This window comes from Curcuma longa, chromosome 7, assembly GCF_044706935.1.
Source record: "Curcuma longa cultivar G26 ecotype Majalengka, Jawa Barat chromosome 7, ITB_CL_G26_1.1, whole genome shotgun sequence".
Taxonomy (NCBI): Eukaryota; Viridiplantae; Streptophyta; class Magnoliopsida; order Zingiberales; family Zingiberaceae; genus Curcuma; species Curcuma longa.
The window spans coordinates 3,908,068-3,928,459 of record NC_133867.1 but is presented as its reverse complement, the minus strand read 5'-3'; the positions used below and the strand labels follow the sequence as shown (position 1 = coordinate 3,928,459).

The window sequence follows — 20,392 nt, the reverse complement described above, 5'->3', positions numbered from 1 at the left end:
CATCAATAATTCAAACTCTAACAATATTTAAAAATACTCAACGTGAATCATCTTTATCTTTATTTCTTATTATTGCACCGTGTCAAAATGACATATCTTCATGCTTCATGCTTCATGCTTCATGCTTCATGAGATCATTTTCTAATAATACGGATTAAATCTCTCAATCTGGATGCTGCTGACCAAATCTATTGAAGAGAAGACCGGGGGCTTCCTTGATCAGCTGGAAGCTTCTCAACTCCTCTCCATGAAAAGTTCCAGAGCCGACAACTTTGCCTTGGCGACTACGCTACCAAACCCAAAAATCCACGTTTCTCCCACCTCATCCCACTTATTCTACCATATTGCTCCGTGATCAGGCAATCACAGCTCCCTCAATTATTATTATTATTTAAAAATTATTATTATTAATTTAATTAATTAATTTGAGCACTTCAAATCAAATCCTCTTGATTAAAAAAAAAAAGGACTTCAATTCATGTACGCGTGCGAAGGAAAAATTAATTTAAAAAATTAAAAAAAAAAAACCCAATTTTAGATGCTTCCCAAAACACCAATAATTCATATTCCCTAAATGCCCTTTGCTTCAGAATCCCAAAGAGGCCCGTCTCTTTTCAATCCGACGGCGGGGATCCTCGGCTGCTTTATTTCGTCAACAATCCAACGGCCGACACCTCCTCCGCTTGGTTGGTTCGACGAGTCAAAGACTTGGCGCCGTCGTCGCCACCAGAAGCTTATCGCCCAACGCGCTGCCCATTGGCTGGCGCCCATGGCCACGTGTCCGTTGCGGTTTGAAGAATGCGTCGGGAAAACGCGCACGTGCCCGTAACTGTTCCCCGCGCCCACCGGTCCGCGCCGGTAGTCTTCGCCCTCCTTCCATAACTTAACTGATGGCGGCTGCTGCCTGCCTTTCATTATTTGCGCGAGAAGAGACCGAAGAAGGAAGAGAGAGATCCGATCGCGAGACGCCCAAATTGACGAGGAAGCCGGAAAACCCTAGCGGGAAGAAAGAAATTCTTGAGCGAGATTTTGCAAGTTTTGGATTTTTGAGGAGGGATTTCGTCGATTCTTTGCGTGCGGATTCGATCGGCGCTGATTGATTAGAGAAGGGGGAGTATCTTTTCGGCTCGAGATGGTGGCTGGAGCGGATTGTTATCAGAGGAGCATCCCCGTCGTCGACGTGCCGTACCGGCGCATCGCTAAGGAGTTCGAGGAGATCGTTGATATGTCTGCAGCAGCAGCGGCGGCGGCGCCGGTGTTTCGGCAGGCGGAGCGGGGATCGGAAGCTGATGCGGCTGCTGCTGACATCACCGGTTCTGAGATGGTCGGTGTAAGCTTTTGTCCTTGGTTTTCTTCGTTGTTTTCATTAATAGATCTGTTTTTTGGATCAGATTGCCATAGAGGTCTAATCAATTGTGAAATTCTTTTTTTGTCAGATTTTGCTCATGATCCTCCCTTTACTTTGATGAGTTAGGGATAAAATCATTCTTTCAGTAGAATTTAACCATACCCTTTATGATCGCGATTCAAATAACAACTTCTAGTTTAGATTTGACATCATGAATGACAATTACTATTGTATTTCTCTTTGTTTGATCTGTATTCTTCCCTTTGAATTGGTTTTTGTTCTTCAGCCTTTGTCGAGGATGTGATCCAGGTTCTATTTATATTGTTTCCTTTCAGTTAGGTACTGTTGTACAGGTTCATTTGAAGAAAAAGTAATCTCCTAAACTGTATTTGTAAATATCCTCTTTGGCAACTTCTACGCTTTGTCCTGACTAGTTATTGAGGCTAAACCTAGAATTTGACAAATTGAATACAATCATGCTGTATTGAGAATCTGCTTCATAGCTTTTGTTGTTTCTTACATCGTCTTTCCTAATTTTTATTGATGGCCGTGTGGTAATGTCGACTCGCTTTTTCTTCTTCTCCTGGTTATGTTCTAACTTGCTATATTTTATTTTCAGAATTTGGGAGCATCAGATGGCATTTCATCAGTAGAATCACTTCGGTTTATTCCTAGCATTCGATCTGGAAGCTTTGCTGACATTGGACCCCGAAAGTTCATGGAAGACGAACATATTCGCATCGACAATCTTTCAATGCACCTAGGCACCCTTTTTAAGTGTCCCACTCCTAGTGCCTTCTACGGGGCGAGTACAAGATCCCTATTTGATCGAATGAATGGCTATGCAAGTTCTTTCCTAGTAATGTGAATTTCCCACTTCTATGCAGGTTTTTGATGGCCATGGAGGTCCTGAGGCAGCTGCCTACATCAAGCAGCATGCAGTTAGGTTTTTGTTCGAAGATGCTAATTTTCCTCGCGCATCGGAAGCTGACGAGGTGTTTGTGGAATCTGTGGAGAACTCTGTTAGAGAATCCTTTCTTCACGCAGACCTCGCGATGGCTGATGACTGCACCATTAGCAGCTCTTCTGGAACTACAGCTATTACGGCTTTGCTGTTTGGAAGGTATGCTTTGTCCTGACTGAACTTCCCACCCATACGAATCATCAACGCATTTGTGTGATCGCATTACTGATCTGTTTGGTTCATTTTGCTGCAGGTATCTGCTGGTGGCCAATGCTGGCGATTGCCGAGCAGTATTGTGCAGGAAGGGAGAAGCAGTCGACATGTCCCAAGATCACAGACCCATCCACGATGCTGAACGCAAAAGGGTGGAGCGATCTGGTGGTTTTATCGAGGATGGGTACCTCAATGGTGCCCTCTCTGTTACTCGAGCCCTCGGTGACTGGGACTTGAAAATGCCCCGAGGCTCTCCTTCTCCCCTCATTGCTGAACCAGAATTCAGACATGTCGTCCTGACGGAGGACGATGAGTTCTTGATCATCGGCTGCGATGGGATCTGGGACGTCATGTCGAGCCAACGTGCAGTGAGTATCGTACGCAGAGGCCTGAGACGGCATGACAACCCCGAGCGGTGCGCGAGGGAACTTGTCATGGAGGCACTGAGTCTCAGCACGTTCGACAACCTCACCGTGATTATCGTTTGCTTCTCCGATGAGTACCGCCACTCTGCCTCATCTCCCGACGAACAGCAGCAGCAGAGGTTGAGGTGCTGCAAGACCTTGTCAGCAGAGGCCCTTTGTCACCTTAGAAGCTGGGTCGATAACAATGGTGACAACTGATCGGTTGCGACACGCAGCTTCATGTATATAATGATGATGATGATGAAAGTTAGTAGAGTAAAAAAGAGCAGTTAGAGCAGTTTTGAGCATGTTAGTGCTTTCATTGTTTGGGAGGATGGTAAGGAAATTGAGAGGCCGGTGTAAATACCATTGTGGTAGGATGGAGAAGAGTCTACTAATGTAAAGTTCATTTATTGGAAGTTACCTTTTACTTTGATCTGTCATGTTTAGTTTGCATAGTTTGGAATCCTGAGTCTAACACGAATATATCTACTGTCATCTAACAAAGGGCCCTATTGATGTCGATAAGCCAACATATTTCTTCTTTTGTTGGATATATCTAGTGTATAGTGACCATTTCTTCTCAATCTAATGTTGCACAAGCCAAAAGACAAATCAAACATGGCACTTTTACTCTGGCAGGTGAACTTGATGGATACCTGAATATCATCTGAATTTTTTTCCACCTTATAAGGAGACAGTTTAGGCGACAAATTCATCCAATTTATCAGTACTATTTCACTTCCTGTTGATTAACCAAACTAAGAAAATTAAAACTTGCTGTTTTTATTGCATTTTAGTTTCTCTTTCGATTGAACATTTAGTTTTGTACTGGTAGATACATCTAAAGAGATGGCAAAGTCAATCAATTCTAAATGGATAAAAACCTAAAAACCACATACACATCGTTGCATCTTAAAAGAAAGACAAGTTCTCATCGCCAAATAACTCAAAATCCAAAAATATCTTCGACACGAACAAATCAGAACTAACGAAAGACTTGAATATCAGGTTTTCTAACACAAATTTGGTAAACACATAAAGCTAAATGAAATTCAAAGACCTAATTTTATGAGAAACTTACTCGCTTGACGATTTCTGGTAGACATAGGTGAGGCCGCACTTGCCGCAGTAGTGACGGTCGAAGTGGTTGGCCATAAAGGTGCCGGCGCCGCACTCGGCGTTGGGGCATTCCTTGCGCAGGCGGGTGACCTTTCCGGTGGCGTCGTCGACCTTGTAGTACTGGAGCACCGCGAGCTTGACCTTCTTCTTCTTGTGCTTGATCTTCTTCGGCTTGGTGTAGGTCTTCTTCTTGCGCTTCTTGGCGCCGCCACGGAGGCGGAGGACTAGGTGGAGGGTGGACTCCTTCTGTATGTTGTAATCCGCGAGGGTGCGGCCGTCCTCGAGCTGCTTCCCGGCAAAAATAAGGCGCTGCTGGTCCGGCGGGATGCCTTCCTTGTCCTGGATCTTGGTCTTCACGTTGTCGATCGTATCGGAAGACTCCACCTCGAGGGTGATCGTCTTCCCAGTCAGCGTCTTCACAAAGATCTGCATCTTTGCGGTTTTGCAAGCCGCTGCCGCGTCGCCGCCGACCGCTAGCGTCGAAATGCTCGAATGCTCTCAAAAACTGGGCAGCCGTAGGTCGAATTGGGACTAATTAGGGTTTTGTGGTTTATATAGTGGAGTTAGCGATATGTTGCATCGCGGGGCATTATAGTTGTGAATATTTTTATAAGGCCAAGTCACGATCCACGGCACGATAGTTGTGTATCACGATTCACGAGGATCATAATGAGCGCCACATTTGGCATTCGTTGAGTGGTGATTTATTTCGTGGCTTAAGCGGCGACGTACGGGTTGGATCCTTTACTGTGCGGGTTCAAATCCTTGTTTTTAGCCAAGTGTCGTCTGGGCCGTCCGCTCAGAATCGTGCGGTAGCTATCGACGCTCCACCGATGTGCGAAGCTTGCCGTCGTGGTACCTATCCGGTCCAAGCTGAACCATTTCCTCTTCCAGGCTCAAACCCTCGTTCCCGATCTGTACCTTCCAGGGGAAGGGGAAGAGGAAGAGGGAGGAATAGGCGGACGAGATGTCGCCGGCCGAAGAAGCGCAGCAGGAGGCCGCCGTCTTCGAGGACGACGACGAGGACTACTCCGATATGAGCGACGACAGCGAAGACGACGACGACGACGACAGTCAGGCGGCGCTACCTCCTCCTCCGACGCAGCCGCAGCCAGAACTGGCGTCGCCGGCCTGCGCCGATCTGAACGCTTCTGCCTCCTCGCATGATGCCGCAATCCCTAACCCTAACTCCGTTCACAAACTCAACGATATCCAGTTAGATGCGGTCGTCGATCATCCCCAGAACGGCGTGATCCCTGTCCAAGTCCTTCCTGACGCTGCTCCTTCTAACGCTTCCTTTTTCACCCCCGTCCATAACCCCCTCGCCATCGCCACCGCCTCCGCCTCCGATGAGCGGAGATCCCTCGACGTCGTTGCCTTGGATGATTCTCGCCGGCTGTTTCAGAGGCTCTGGACGGATGAAGAGGCGATTAAAATCCTGCAAGGTTTCTTTGAATTTACCTCCAGGCGCGGCACCACTTTTGCCTACCATCAGTACGACACCAGCCCCTTCTACGAGGAGATCAAGAAGCAGCTCCACTTCGACTTCACTAAGAACCAGCTGATCGAGAAGCTCCGCCGCCTGAAAAAGAAGTATCGGAACTGTGTCAGCCGGATGCAGGCAGGAGGAAGAAACTTCGCTTTTAGGAGCGCACATGAGCGGGCTATATATGACATCGCTCGCAAGATATGGAGCGCAAGCACCAAGAGGGCTCATGAGAGTGATGACGAAGATTTCAACACCACAAACCCTATCTCCAACGAGATCATTACCATTCCGATCAACGACGGTTCTATAAGTTCAGAAAGGAGGAACTCCAGATCAAGACTGCGCATGAAAAAAAGATTGATGGAAGAGGCTGCAGCTGCTGTACCTGATGCTACACCTTTAGCTTCTTCAGCTGGGGGAGTAGATGTAGGTAATTCCAACCAATCCATGCACAAACCTTTAGCTTCTGGGATACCAAACATCATCGAGGAGACGCTGAAGAATTGCCTCTCGCCGCTGTTCAAGGAGCTCATCAATTCTGCTATCAGGGAGCCGTTTGTTCCAGCCCTCGGTAGCGGGGCATCACCACTGAACTTTCTGCCCCTGATCCTCGGGGGTGGTTCTTTGGCGGCTCCAGAAATGCCTGTCAATGGAAAATGGAGAGCACAACAGATTCTAGAACTGGAGGTTTACCTGAAGCGGTTAGAGCTTGTGAAGGATCACATAAAGTCGACATTGGAGGAGCTCAAGTCTGCAGAAAAGCTGATCTGAGGTTATTCTCGAATGCTTGTACTTGTACTGCTCGATCGAATTTGTGCTTTGATTTGTGATTTTTGTTTCCCTGGATAATTTTAGTTGTAGGGGACTTTTAACTAACTTTATCTCGTCCTAAAAGTGATGTCTTTTGAATCTTTGTTCTTGTTTATCTTTTCTATCTCCCACCTTACAAAAAGAAGCTGGCGAAAATGGAATTTCTTGGTTCACTGGTACATCAATGTTTGGCACTCACAGTCATTGTTCGTTGACTGATTTCTATTATTCTTGGTGAAATCCGACTGTCAGCAGGCCTTGTTATTTTTCAGATTGGTGTTGCTACGAAGAATAGTTTGGACATTCTTCAGGAGCATTCCAAGCAGTACGATCTGCACAACTTGACAGAGGCGTTGTTTAGGATTGAAATGCATCAGGAAATTGTTCGGCTACGTGAGAGCTTAATTAGTTGGCCAGCAGCTTGACATCTAAGCAGTTGGCGCCAGAAACAGTCTTGATTATTAGGGAAGACATTGATGATTCCTCAGAAGCTTGCTTATGAATAGAAGGTTATTTATGAAAAAAAAATGCCCATCCTGCCGAACATAACTCATAGTCATCCATTCACATATAAAATTGTTGTTGATGTAAAATTATACAATTAACAACAATTATTGAGTAACTTTTACATTATATAAATCTTAAATTATAAATTCATTCTAAATGGGTTGTAGCTGCTATTTAGTAATTTTTATATATTGTAATAGCTACTGGTAGTTTTTATATGATGTAAATTCTAAATTTACTCTAAATACATTGTATCAACTACTAGATAACTTCTATACGGTGCAAATCTTAAATGTTAAATATATTATAAATATATTGTATCATTTACTATATAGCTTTTTACTGTATTGTAGCAGTTACTCGATAGCTTATATATATTGTAGTAGTTATCGATAGATGCTACAATAACATTGGATTAAATAGTATTTTTGAAATAAAATTAGATGTTTGTTTAATTTTAATTAAAAATAAGATGTCCATTTTACTGTAGCAAAAAGGTAAAATCTGTCATCCCAATTATCTTATATGGTTGTCTCCATGACTATCTATAAGGGTATAAATCAGAAAGTTGAGATGTTCATTTTACTTCTGCAAAAAGGTGGAATCCACCACTTTAGTACTGTCGATCTTATGATCATCTGTGAGGAGGTAAATTGAGAAACTACAGTTGGCCACGATGGAGGAGGGGAGATGTTCGTCTTACTTCAACAAAAGGTCGAATCTGCCACCTCAGCGGTCCCACACGATCGCCCCCACGATCACCTGTGAGGAGGTAAATCGGAAAGCTGCAATTGACCACGACCCTTGCCTACTTCAACAATTATGCTCTATCATAATCAACTCAACTATGTCCAGGAAGTGAGATGTCCATCTTTCTTTTGCAAAGGTGGAATTCGCCATATTAGCGGCCCCACACGGTCGACCCCACGACCATCTGTGAGGAGGTAAATCGAGAAACTACAGTTGATTACGACGCAGAAGGGTATTGCCCATCTTTCAATTCTACAAATGGATGATCATTTGATTTTTACCATTAATAATTGCATTCACATAGTCATTTCTTGAGCAAATCAATGCCAACTCAAGGCATAGGTCATTAAGGTTAAGACAATATTAGAGCCCCTAATTTATAATATTTTCACATTAATTATATTATTTTTTATTTAAAAATTCACTTTAAAATTTAAAATATCTTTAAAAATGTTCATTTTTCATTTTAATTTATTTTAATTTAAATTGTTGTAGATTTTTTTAAAACCTAATCAACTCTTTCTTTTCCGCATTAATTCTAAAAAATATATATTCTCATAATCGTTTCTCTCTCGTCGATGTTCCTATATCCTTTTGCTCCTTCGCCCAGTGATCTTGTATCCTTCCCCTACCTTGTTGATGATACTATCAAAGGATGTTTTTTTCTTCACTCATCGATAATCTCTCTTCTCGCTCTTTCTTCTTCTTTCTCAATAAAAATAAAAAAAAATCCTCATTTATTCAACACAAGTAAAATGCTAATCTTTTTAAACATCAAAATTATTTTTAATTATATAAAATAATGTTCTTCAGTTAGTACTATTAGTAAATTTTTATATATAACATTGTTATTGCATTATATTGATTTCAATAATTAATAGAGAAAATATATTCATATTTATATTTATGATTTTTGTGAAAGAAAAATTATAAATGAAATGAATATAAATTAAAATTTTATGAAAAATATATAATTAAAATAAACAAATAATTTGATGAGACTAAGAATCTTTTAAAATTAATTATTTCAATTATATTATTAATCATATCATTTCTTCACTTCAAAATAAATTTAAATAATTTAAAATATAGAAAATAATTTTAATCTTTTATACAATATAAAAAATTAAAATTATTTGATGATGATCTTCTACATGGAAAAGTATTTGAACTTTAAAATTTTTTAAAACATATACACCTATTATGTTTAAATTTATTTTTAAAATTATTTTTTTAAAAAAAATAATAAACTCAAATTAAAAAACAACACTTAAATACTAAATTTTATAAAAAATTATTATTTTTCTAATACATAGATAACTTATAAAATACTACTAAAAATCCAATTTAAATAATATCTCAAAATTAACATAGCTTCAATAAAAAAAACCTTTTTTAAATTAAAATTAATAAGTCAACAATATTTTTAAAATATTAAATGATTTAATAATTTTATAAATCCAAAAAAATTATTATCCAAATTTGAATATAAAAAATTAATTAATAACTTTATATCTTAAAAAAAATAGAAAATTAAATTATATATAAATATAAATATATATATATATATATATTTTAAAATTAAATATTTTAATAATTTTTTGCTAGGACCTCTATAATGGTTGAGACGTCAACTGCAGGAGGCAGATTGGATTGGATGGGGTTCTTCGGCCTGGTTCTGGGATCTCTGCTTGCAGTGCTCATCTCCATCCTGGGGAAGGCCCTGCTGCATCTGACGTGGAGGCCATACTCGATCACCAAATCCTTCAGGGAGCAAGGCGTGCGCGGCCCTGCATACCGATTCTGGACAGGATCGTTGCAGGAGATCAAGAGCCTGAGGAAGGCCGGAAGCGAACTGATCTTGGACAACAGCTGCCATGATTTCACCGTCAGAGTTTTCCCCCACTACCGCAACTGGACTCACCAGTTTGGTCAGATTCTACTCTTTTCAGTTCTCAGAACTTGACGAATTGATTGTGTTTTACCTCTCTTTTCTTTTGTTGTCGTAACGTTGTTGCATGGCGCTGAAAAAGGTTGAGAGGTAAAATCTGGAAATAAAATTCTGCAGTTTTTCTTCTTTCTTTTAAACAGGCTCGATCGTCTTGCAGGTGAAACATTTCTGCTGTGGATTGGATCGAATCCAAGGCTTTGCGTTGGGGACATAGAGATGGTGAAGCAAGTTTTGTCAAACAAGTTTGGTTTCTACCCCAAACCCGAGGCGTCTGCTGGTGTGTTGGCTCTGATAGGCAAGGGATTGTTGCTGGTGGAAGGGGAAGACTGGGTGCGGCATCGGAGAGTTTTAAACCCTGCTTTCGCCATGGACAAGCTCAAGGTTAGGCTTCCATCGTTGCCATTTGGTAAATGCATACATAGCTCACAGGACAGCTTCCATTATGACTTTGGGCTCGGCAGCTATTAACTAAAACAATGGAGGAATGCGCCAAAGCAACGATAGAGGCGTGGCGAGATGAATCCAGTCGAGAAGACGATCAGCAAATGGAAATCGATGTCTCCGTCCCGTTCCAAGAATTGACAGCGGATGTGATCTCTCGCACAGCTTTCGGAAGCAGTTACAAAGAGGGAAAGGAAGTCTTTTTAGCGCAGAAAAAGCTCCAAGTCCTCGTTGCAGAATCGTTTCTCCACTGGAACTTCTATGGTTCCAAGTATTTAACTAAAACTGAATACCATCTTCTGCAACTGTGTGATACTGAATCGCAAACTTGATGATAATTTCCTTTGCAGATACTTTCCGACCAAGAAAAATTTGCAGATATGGAAGTTAGAGAAGATTATTAGAAGCACACTCATAGGCATCATAAAACGAAGAATGAGTTCGACGGAGGATTCTGGTCTCGGAAACGACCTGCTTGGGTTAATGTTAGAAGCTAGACAGGCGGAAGACGGCCGGCTGCTGAGCTTGAATGAGATCGTCGACGAGTTCAAGACCTTCTTCTTCGCGGGGCAGGAGACAACATCCTACTTCTTAACTTGGGCGATGTTCTTGTTGAGCACGAACGAAGATTGGCAGGAGAAGCTCAGGGACGAGGTGCTTCAGCACTGCGGGAAGGAGACTCCAAACGCGGACACGCTGAGCAGATTGAAGCTGGTACTAGAACAACTCCAGCTTTGCGACGATCAATATTAATCCTTCAATTCGAAACCATATATCGATCTTTTCTATTTGCAGGTGAACATGGTTCTCCTGGAAACGCTGCGGCTCTACGGCCCGATCATTCTCATGGGGAGAAAGGCCGAGAGAGACATGACTCTGGGGAGCATAAGCATACCGAAGGACACTTCGTTGATAATTCCGATAGCATTGATCCAGAGGAACAAGAAGCTGTGGGGAGCCGATGCCGACGAGTTTAATCCGCTCAGGTTCGCGAACGGAGTGTCGCAGGCCGCCACACATCCCAACGCGCTGCTGTCGTTCTCGATCGGGCCGAGAGCGTGCATCGGCCAGAACTTCGCGATGCTGGAAGCGAAGGTGGTGCTGGCGATGATCCTGCAGCAGTTTTCGTTTTCTCTGTCGCCCAAGTACAAGCATGCTCCCATGGATGTGCTCACGCTGCAGCCAAAATACGGGCTTCCTGTTGTTCTAAGGCCATTGCGTGTCTGAATTCTGATCTGATATTCTGTTTCTTTATACTTCACTTGTGTCGTTCGATCGCATCGATGTAGATGAAGAACATGGATGGTTTATTAGTGTGAAATTAATTATTTATATGAATGGAAAATGATCGGAATGAACACTTGGGATTTGAAGAGTGTGTGAGATAAGATTTTGTTGTTTTCTTTAGAGGTGTGACAATGGAATTTCTTTATTTGAAAATTGTGTTCATCAGAAATGTAATTATTTTTTTTTCATAGTACCACGAACATGGGAAATGATCAAAAATTTTCTTCTAAATAGGGAATGAATCAAAAAATATTGGGCTTGGGATCTTATTCAAGAGGAACGCAATGTGTGAGATAAGATTTTTTTTAAAATTTATTTTATGTATATTTACGGTGTAATATGGACAATGGAAAAAAATTTTGTAAATAATATAATTCATTTACTTGTCAAAAGTCTTTGTTTTCTATCCGTATATTTTAAAAATAAACAAAATATCTAACCTAGATAACAACATAAAAATTTTTGTACATAATATAATTTTTTACTTGTCAAAAGTACTTTTTTTATGTATATTTAAAAATAAACAAAATATCTAGATTTATTCTCCTAAACCTAAAAAATTGAACAAAATAAAAAATTGTTTTAAAAAATAAACAAAATATCTAGATTTAAAACCTTTTTTTTTTGTACATAATATAATTCATTTACTTGTCAAAAGTACTTTTTTTTCTATCCGTATATTTTCAAAAATAAACAAAATATCTAGATTTATTCTCCTAAACCTAAAAAAAATGAACAAAATTAAAAATTATGTGGCTGCTGGGATTCGAGCCCAGGTCTCCACGGCCACAACGTGGAATTCTTACCACTAAACTACAGCCACCGTTGCAACAAATTTCCACAATATTTTAGAAATCGTTGAACTTTTGATTATTTGAGAATGAAAAATAATAAAGGCATTTGGAAAAAATTAAACTTCCGGGAGCAAAATGAAATTGTCCCTAAAACGTAGGCGGAGAGGAGAGAGGGTGAAAGGCAACGAGGCAACCCAAATGAGATGCCTTTTAAAGCCATCTCTGCAACTTCTTCTCCTCGTTTGTCGCCCGCTTCTTCCCTCTTTTCTCTGCTCGTTCATTTTCCTCCACCTCTCGCGGATCTTCTCATTTGCGTCGTTCCTTCCTCCATTTCTCTCCTCTCTTTTCCATTTTTTTTAATCGTTATACCATCCACCTCTTTCCTCGTGGTTCTCCAAATCGTCTCTTCTTGCACGGCAATCTCACATTCATCTTCCCCGGTAAGCAACTGCTTATTAATTTTAGAGCATACGTATCCTTGGTCATAGCTTAGATTCATCTTATCTTTGTTTATTGTTTGTAAATCTCAGCGAAGGAAAATTTCAGAAAATTGTATGATAAGGATTTCCATCTATTATCATATATATATATATAAATAATAATAAAATAGGGGAAAAGTCACTATTGTTGCGATTCAAATGGAATAATTCTTTATTTATTTCCACCTACCAATCGCTATGTATTTTTCAATCAATCTTAGTTCCACCTATTCCTTTTTCTAATTTTATTTATGTACCAAATTGCATTTGTGTCAACCTATGACAATGCATGGGTTAGGGTGATTTGCCTCTGCAACTTGGTTTTAAAATGAAATCACTTTCTATATAGCTTGTTTATTCAAGTTTAAAATGGTGCACAACTATGTTAAATATAGTATAATCTAACTTATAATGTACCTTGTTATGGGAGCCTCTCTTTTAATAACTCAAGTAGAAGGTTGTATTACATATTTGTGCTAATGAAAGTAGCAAGTAGCTACTGAGTTCAAAATGTGCATAATTGTACAATGCACGGGTCATAAAAGAGGCAACCCATTTTTGCTCCACAAATAAATGAACAGTGTATGAATATACAAGTTTATGCCCAATTTATTTATGCCATGTTTAACTATTATGATAGAAAGAATAGCTAAATTTTCAAGACTTGTTTAGATATCTTGTAAATGTTATCATTTTGCCTTCACTTTTGTTAACTTATTTTTGCTATTGCTCATGTTGTTTGATGTTCTAGATGATTACTTGTCGACTTTTACATAAATTGGCATTCATAGATGAATTGTAGTTCATATTTATTAATTATATACATACATGTGTCATTTGAAATTTCATCTACAGAGCACAATTTTCATGTGTAATTGAGTGTTTCAAGCACGAGCTGTTTCGGCGGTCAACACAAAAGGTTTTCAAAGCAAAATGACTAATTCTACGAAAAATGTTGATCCTGCATTTCAAGGAGCTGGACAAAAATTGTATCCTTGTGCAATACAATATGCATAATGTTTAATTATGATATTAACATCATAATGTTTGTAATTCATCATCTTCATTTTCTTAACAATTCATAGAGGAATGGAAATATGGAGGATTGAGAACTTCCAACCGGTGGCTTTACCAAAGTCTGATTATGGTAAATTTTACATTGGAGATTCATACATAATTTTACAGGTATATTTTTCCTCTTTTTCTGTTTGTCTCTTGTCCTCTTTTTTTTTTTCTACTTCTGCTGAATGGTTCAATCTAATTGTGATTCAATGCAGGTAACTTCAAACAAAGTTGGTGGCCACCTTTATGACATCCATTTTTGGATTGGGAAAGAATCTAGCAAAGTATGAATGATGATTTTATTTATAATGAAAATATAAAGATTTTTATCCCACGGAATACTTATTTATTTTATGACTAAACACAGGATGAAGCTGGGACTGCAGCAATCAAAACTGTGGAACTTGATGCAGTTCTTGGAGGCCGTGCTGTTCAACACCGGGAAATCCAAGGATTTGAGTCTGACAAATTCTTGTCATACTTTAAACCTTGCATCATTCCTTTGGAAGGAGGATTTGCCTCTGGATTTAAAACGCCTGAAGAGGAACAGTTTGAAACACGACTCTATATATGCAAAGGAAAACGGGTAGTCAGAATGAAACAGGTGCTAAATCTTTTCACCAACTTTTTTTTTATATATGCTTAATTTGCAAAATTTATGTTTTTTTACTTCCAAATTCTATTTATTTTGAAGGTTCCATTTGCTCGATCATCATTGAATCATGATGATGTGTTCATCTTAGATACTGAAAATAAGATATATCAGTTCAATGGTGCCAACTCTAACATTCAAGAAAGAGCTAAAGCTTTAGAAGTAGTACAGTATTTGAAGGATAAGTACCATGAAGGAAAATGTGATGTTGCGATTATTGGTAATGAACCTTATTCTTTGTACCGTACATGAATTCTTCATGTTTTTTCATTTCGTTTATATGTTATGAATTGTGCAAGATGATGGAAAGCTCCAAACTGAGTCCGACTCTGGTGAATTCTGGGTACTTTTTGGTGGTTTTGCTCCAATTGGTAAAAAAGTACTACATGAGGATGATGTTTTTCTAGAAACCACTCCTGGAATGCTTTACAGGTACTTATTATACGTTTGAATCTGTAGCCTTTACAGGTATGTATAATAGTGTAAATCAATTTTTGTAGTATCAATGATGGCAAGTTGAATTTGGAGGAGTATGCACTTTCTAAGTCAATTTTGGAGAACAATAAATGCTATCTGCTGGATTGTGGAGCTGAGATATTCACTTGGGTCGGCCGGATGACACAAGTTGAAGAAAGAAAGCTGCCAGCAAAGCTGCTGAGGTTCCTTTCTCTATATAATTTTTTTCTTGAGCTCTAATTGCGTGAGCTTTCAGTAGGTGTTCTCACCTTACCTTAATTTCTTAGGACTTCATCATCAGTGAAAATAGGCCAAAGTCTACAAGAATTACTCAAATTGTTCAAGGTTATGAAACACATTCATTCAAATCCAACTTTGAGTCATGGCCTGCTGGAACAGGAACTTCTAGTAGTGAGGAAGGAAGAGGAAAAGTAGCAGGTACTGGTATTATTTGCCACTTTTCTAAGTTACTCTTACATATATTTCTATTCTTTCTTTTTTTAATAATTTATCATGCTATTTGTGTAGCTTTGATAAAGCAACAAGGTGTTGATTTCAAGGGAGCAAAGGGCTCACACCCAGTAAATGAGGAAATTCCTCCTTTGCTTGAAGACGGTGGAAAACTTGAGGTATTCTCATTTTGTTTAGTTTACCTGCAAATAAGGCTAGTAATGTTTGCTTTTGTTGAGTCCTAACTTGTGAAAAATACTGGCAGGTTTGGCTTGTTCATGGTGATGGCAAGGATCCAGTTCCAAAAGAAGATATTGGTAAATTCTACAGTGGCGATTGTTATATTGTGCTCTATTCATATCATTCTGGTGAAAAGAAAGAGGATTACTTCTTGACTAGTTGGATGGGAAAGGATAGCACTCAGGTAACTCCCAACAACCAAGTGGCCTCTAAGAAACCAAAAGAGTAGTAGTTTTTCTCCTATCCACACCTCTATGTTGCAGAGTTGCTTATAGTTCAATGAGCTGCTAATTAGGTTTATCATCGTAATGTGAATTTCTTGTTTCCAGGATGATCAGCTAATGGCTCTACAACTGGCTAATAAAATGTGGATCTCCTTGAAAAGGAGACCAGTGCAGGTTCTTAGAAGTTTAAATTTACTAATCTTTATCCATAAACTTGATAAAATGAACTTCTTCATGAAGTTCATGTCTTGCAGGGATGCATATTTCAAGGGAAAGAGCCACCACAATTCATTGCACTTTTCCATCCCATGGTTGTTTTGAAGGTACCACCTACTAATTATTTACCACTTTGATCTAGCATATCTAGGAAAAACATTACACAGTCCTTTTTATTAACTGTTAAATTACAATTATTTCTCTTAAATAGGGTGGAGTCGGTTCTGGGTACAAAAGCTTAATTTCAGAAAAAGACTTGAGCGATGAAACTTATGCTTCTGATGGCATTGCGCTGATCCAAGTATCTGGTACATCATCCCACAACTGTAAGGCAATGCAAGTTGATGCGGTATGGCTATTCACATTTTTGTTATTCATTCTTTAATTTTTACCTACCATCCTCTTCTATTTAAAATTAGATGGGAGAAAGAACCATCAAAGCTCTCACCAACCGAGCTATGTGACACCTATCATCTTCATTTTGTAATTAGGAAAAAAAATTATAATTATCATTTAGAGACTTGGGTACTACAATTACAATGGCATTATCTGTTTTTAGGTGGCGACATCCTTAAATTCCTATGATTGTTTTGTTTTGCAATCTGGGAATACAGTTTTCACGTGGAATGGAAGTTCAAGTACTTATGAACAGCAACAGTGGGCTGATCAAACAGCAGAATTTTTGAAGGTATAATATGTAAAAAGTCAAAAAGATTTTGTGCCTAAATATTATCCTCTATTTCTTTTGTGCTAACATGTTAGTCCATTTGGTATTCATATAATTAGTTAATTGAGTTAAGATAGAATATAAACGAGACAACAATTTTATATTATGGTTACCAACTTTGAATTATAAACATTATTTCAGTCAACGAGTTATCTTTGTTATCTTTTCCATTGTGGAGCATCCATATAGGTTAATTCATTGAATGATTGAACTTTGATTTGGTAATAAAAAAGGTCATGCCATTTTTATATGATTTGATTTCCTGTTTGGACTTCATGTCAGTAGGTGCTTTAGCTTCATTTTCTCAATTGGTCGCATCCAGTTGCATCCCAAATTCCTACTTATTTTGTCAGTATTGTGTATAAAATGATTATTGAAGAGATATGCTACAGACTTATCTCACAAAAAAATAATGAAAATAATAAACTAGCGTGGGCTTTCATCAATATCTTGGGTAAAGATTTGTAACGTATATATTTGGAAGTATAACGTACAATTGTAAGTTAGTGAGGCACAAATATAGGTTGGTAAAGATTTTAAAAGTTTTCAGCAATATCTCAGGTGCAAATAGTCCTTCCATACATTTTCAGAGAAATGTGATGTACTCCTAGATCTGTTGCTTCCATACAGTTCAAAGAGTGATTCTTTATCCAACGTCATGGTTCAACAAGATTTTTCTTTCACCTGCAGCCAGGTGCTACACTGAAGCATTGCAAAGAGGGAACAGAAAGCTCTGCTTTCTGGTTTGCTCTTGGTGGGAAGCAAAATTTTTCCAGCAAAAAGAACACTCAAGATGTTGTTAGAGATCCTCACTTGTATACCTTTTCATTTAAGAAAGGTCGGACATGTCTTTTCCAATTTCCTAGTCATTGTTACCTTCTATGCTATCCTCCCTCCATTTCAAAGTTCTAACAACTGTGTTCATTTGTGATCAACAATGATGCTTCCCCAGGAAAGTTAGAGGTGAGCGATTACTTGCTTCCAACTACAACATTGAAGCTAAAACTTTCTGAGCTAATCCATCTTCTCACCTATGCTTTGCATACCTTATTTCCTATAGGTTTCTGAAGTTTTCAATTTTTCACAAGACGATCTGTTAACTGAAGACATGTTGATATTGGACACTCATTCTGAAGTCTTCATCTGGATCGGACAGTCTGTGGATCCCATTGAGAAGCAAAATGCATTCGACATAGGGCAGGTACTGACAGTGAGCTTTGTTTTTGTTTTTCCCACTAGCAATCAAATGATTCAATAATCTAATACACGTCCTTTTCATGTAAGAAATACATAGAACTCGCAGTGGCATTGGAAGGTTTATCCCCCATGGTACCACTCTATAAAGTCACAGAATCTAATGAACCATGCTTTTTCACAACGTATTTCTCTTGGGACCCTGCGAAGGCGATGGTTCGTTTTGTTTCTGTCCTGCAAACATATTAAAGTAGGTAGCAAATGAGTAGCAAGAACGTAAGCTCTCTATTATGCAGGTCCAAGGGAATTCTTTCCAGAAGAAACTATCAAATCTGTTTGGGATGCATGGTTCAGAGGTACATGTCTTAGCTTTTCCACGTAAATTTGAGAGAGTCATGCATTTTTATTTTTTATTTTTGTATATTCAGAATCTTGCAATACAAAACCTATCGTATTGATCTTATCTATTTCTGCTGCAGTCTAAAAATAGATCTGCTGGCGTCCAGCATGATGGACCAACTCAAAGGGCCTCAGCTCTGGCCGCACTTTCATCTGCATTCAATCCATCGTCAAACCAAAAAGCCACAACAGCAAGGCCTTCGCGGCCAAGCCAAGGCTCACAGCGAGCAGCAGCAGTTGCTGCACTGTCCACAGTTTTAACCGAGGAACAGAAGAAGGCAGAAGCAGAGGCCTCGGCAAAAAGCCGTTCCCCTGGTGAACGTACGTCTTTAAATGGTATATAATCGATCAACCTTGTGTTGCAAACGTTGTCGATGGTATCCCTCTGACGACTGCTAGCTATCGCAGATTCTGTAGATTCTCCGAAGACGGAGAGCGAAGGCTTGGAGTCAGAGCAGCAAGTTGATCTTTCGGCTGACAAGGAAGCCATGGAAGACGATGACGCCCAACGAGAACAGAATGATGAAGATTCTGAGCTGACACAGGAAGAAGCAGAGATTACTGAAAAAGTGGGCGAATGCACATTTAGCTACGAGAGCTTGAAGGCCAATTCCAGTGATCCCGTCCGAGGGATCAATTATAAACAAAGAGAGGTATGTAAATCCAATTCTAGAAAAGAAAAAAAAAGGTTCAAAGGATTTCAACTGCTTCGAATTCTGCATGCATCTGCAGGCCTACTTAGCTGATGCTGAGTTTGAGACTATTTTTGGAATGACAAAAGAAGCATTTTATCAGCAACCAAAGTGGAAGCAGGATCTACAGAAAAAGAAGGTGGGCCTTTTCTGAGTTTCTGCATCCTGAAATTAATCACCAACTCATCCAGCTCCGATCCTCCGGCTCCATTCCTTGCTTGATGGTCTGTTTTCTTCCTTCTGGTTTTAACCGCCGCTTGGCTGGCTGTCTACTTATTTGTTTGGAAGTCATCCTCATTCTTTTATTTGTAGCAGCCATCCAAAGTTGGCTGATAGTATATATATAGTTCTTCAAAAAACGAACTATATTTAATTTGTTTTGTGCAGTATGTACTCATTCATAATTATTAACATATATATTTATATAAATAAATAAATATCTCAAATTTACATTCACAATTTTTTCCTGCAAATTTACAGTGGATGGATTATGCGTGTTTTGATGGTACTGGTTTGTGATAGTAATTTTGTACGTTTGGTTCAAAAAAGGAATGTTTTTTTATTTCCTTTGAAATTTGTAAAACAAGTATTTCTATATTTAATTGTAAAGAAAATAAATTCAAGGTAATTATTCTCGTGAAATTATTATTCTTAAATTAATCTTTAAAAAGCTATTTGAATATTCCTTAAATATTTACTTTTAAAAATATATATACATGAATAAAAATAAAAAAAATATTTTTCCCCCTTGAATCATCACTAGCGCTCCCCTATAAAATAATATAACTGTCTTATTCAATATTATTATCTCTTGATACACTTATTAAATTTTAAATATATTATAATAGCTATGAATTTATCTTATTCAATAATATTTATATTGCAGTAATTATAATTTTATAGTTATTATTTTAATTATAACAATTATAATTTTATAATTGCTAGAATATAAATGTTATTAAATAAGATAAGTTCATATACGAGTTTGATATCCTGCGCGAACGAAAAAACGCGACCCGTGCGCACACGATCCCGGCCGTTCATCGTGAAAAATCACTGTAGCTTCTCTGCGTCGTCGGCGTTCTCGCCGCTGCCGCTCCCCCGTCCGGCCACCGCCGCCCACCGGACCGGCGGCGATGGATGCGCAACTCACCGACGCCGGACTGGTGGCCGGAATCGACCAACAGCTACTGTTGGCCGACCGGCCGAATCACTGCCGAAGACCGGCCGCGGTTGACGCGCCCGGCGCCAGCGTGTCGACCGCAGCCGGTCTCCGGCCGTGATTCGGTCTGAATCGACCAACAACGTCTGTTGGCCGAAAAATTTTTCGGCCGACAGTGGCCGTTGGGCACTGTCCTGTTTCCGGCCGGATTCGGCCGTAATCCGGTCGGATGATGCCGGAATGTGCGCCGGCGAGTTGCGCATCCAACGGTCCGGGTCCGGTGGCCGGCGGTGATCGGATGGCGGCGCGACGGTGGCGGAAGTGGGCGGGGGTCGGCGGTCACGCACGGATCGCGTAGG

The 20,392-nt window shown here is 39.4% G+C and overlaps 5 protein-coding genes and 1 non-coding gene across 8 annotated transcripts; 4 read left to right on the top strand and 2 right to left on the bottom strand.

Moving 5' to 3' along the window:
• Positions 1 to 909: 909 nt before the first annotated feature.
• LOC141832098 (putative protein phosphatase 2C 2) lies at positions 910 to 3,365 on the top strand. Of its 2 annotated transcripts, none has more exons than XM_074719579.1 (4): positions 910 to 1,324; positions 1,968 to 2,153; positions 2,236 to 2,471; positions 2,566 to 3,365. In XM_074719579.1, exons 1-4 carry the CDS (start codon positions 1,133 to 1,135, stop codon positions 3,146 to 3,148), a joined length of 1,197 nt encoding a protein of 398 aa, XP_074575680.1. In that variant the 5' UTR covers positions 910 to 1,132; the 3' UTR covers positions 3,149 to 3,365. The 2 variants fall into 2 exon arrangements, with proteins under 2 accessions (XP_074575680.1, XP_074575678.1); XM_074719577.1 differs by having other exon boundaries at positions 910 to 1,330.
• A 444-nt stretch (positions 3,366 to 3,809) lies between these two features.
• On the bottom strand, positions 3,810 to 4,561 carry LOC141831865 (ubiquitin-ribosomal protein eS31z fusion protein-like). Its single transcript, XM_074719278.1, has one exon. The coding sequence runs from the start codon at positions 4,481 to 4,483 to the stop codon at positions 4,010 to 4,012; it is 474 nt and encodes a 157-aa protein (XP_074575379.1). The 5' UTR covers positions 4,484 to 4,561; the 3' UTR covers positions 3,810 to 4,009.
• A 397-nt stretch (positions 4,562 to 4,958) lies between these two features.
• Positions 4,959 to 6,889, top strand: LOC141831861 (putative transcription factor At3g04930). 2 transcript variants are annotated; one of them, XM_074719273.1, is made up of 2 exons: positions 4,959 to 6,312; positions 6,623 to 6,889. In XM_074719273.1, exon 1 carries the CDS (start codon positions 5,019 to 5,021, stop codon positions 6,309 to 6,311), a length of 1,293 nt encoding a protein of 430 aa, XP_074575374.1. In that variant the 5' UTR covers positions 4,959 to 5,018; the 3' UTR covers position 6,312; positions 6,623 to 6,889. The 2 variants fall into 2 exon arrangements, with proteins under 2 accessions (XP_074575374.1, XP_074575375.1); XM_074719274.1 differs by having other exon boundaries at positions 6,606 to 6,889.
• A 2,375-nt stretch (positions 6,890 to 9,264) lies between these two features.
• LOC141831868 (cytochrome P450 709B1-like) lies at positions 9,265 to 11,351 on the top strand. Its single transcript, XM_074719282.1, has 5 exons — positions 9,265 to 9,538; positions 9,716 to 9,939; positions 10,020 to 10,270; positions 10,350 to 10,713; positions 10,795 to 11,351. The coding sequence occupies exons 1-5, from the start codon at positions 9,265 to 9,267 to the stop codon at positions 11,224 to 11,226; spliced, it is 1,545 nt and encodes a 514-aa protein (XP_074575383.1). The 3' UTR covers positions 11,227 to 11,351.
• A 686-nt stretch (positions 11,352 to 12,037) lies between these two features.
• TRNAH-GUG (transfer RNA histidin (anticodon GUG)) lies at positions 12,038 to 12,109 on the bottom strand. Its single transcript has one exon. It is a non-coding gene; the product is annotated as a tRNA-His (tRNA).
• A 1,383-nt stretch (positions 12,110 to 13,492) lies between these two features.
• Positions 13,493 to 19,226, top strand: LOC141831621 (villin-2-like). The gene is given in 23 exon segments (XM_074719017.1): positions 13,493 to 13,548; positions 13,645 to 13,744; positions 13,837 to 13,905; positions 13,989 to 14,225; positions 14,316 to 14,493; positions 14,573 to 14,705; positions 14,774 to 14,910; positions 14,913 to 14,932; positions 15,017 to 15,167; positions 15,258 to 15,358; positions 15,445 to 15,603; positions 15,749 to 15,817; positions 15,898 to 15,966; positions 16,071 to 16,208; positions 16,419 to 16,547; positions 17,277 to 17,424; positions 17,539 to 17,549; positions 17,647 to 17,787; positions 17,871 to 17,996; positions 18,077 to 18,136; positions 18,260 to 18,515; positions 18,588 to 18,832; positions 18,912 to 19,226. Coding segments are annotated over 23 exon segments (2,847 nt in total). The 3' UTR covers positions 19,026 to 19,226.
• The last annotated feature ends 1,166 nt before the right edge of the window (positions 19,227 to 20,392 follow it).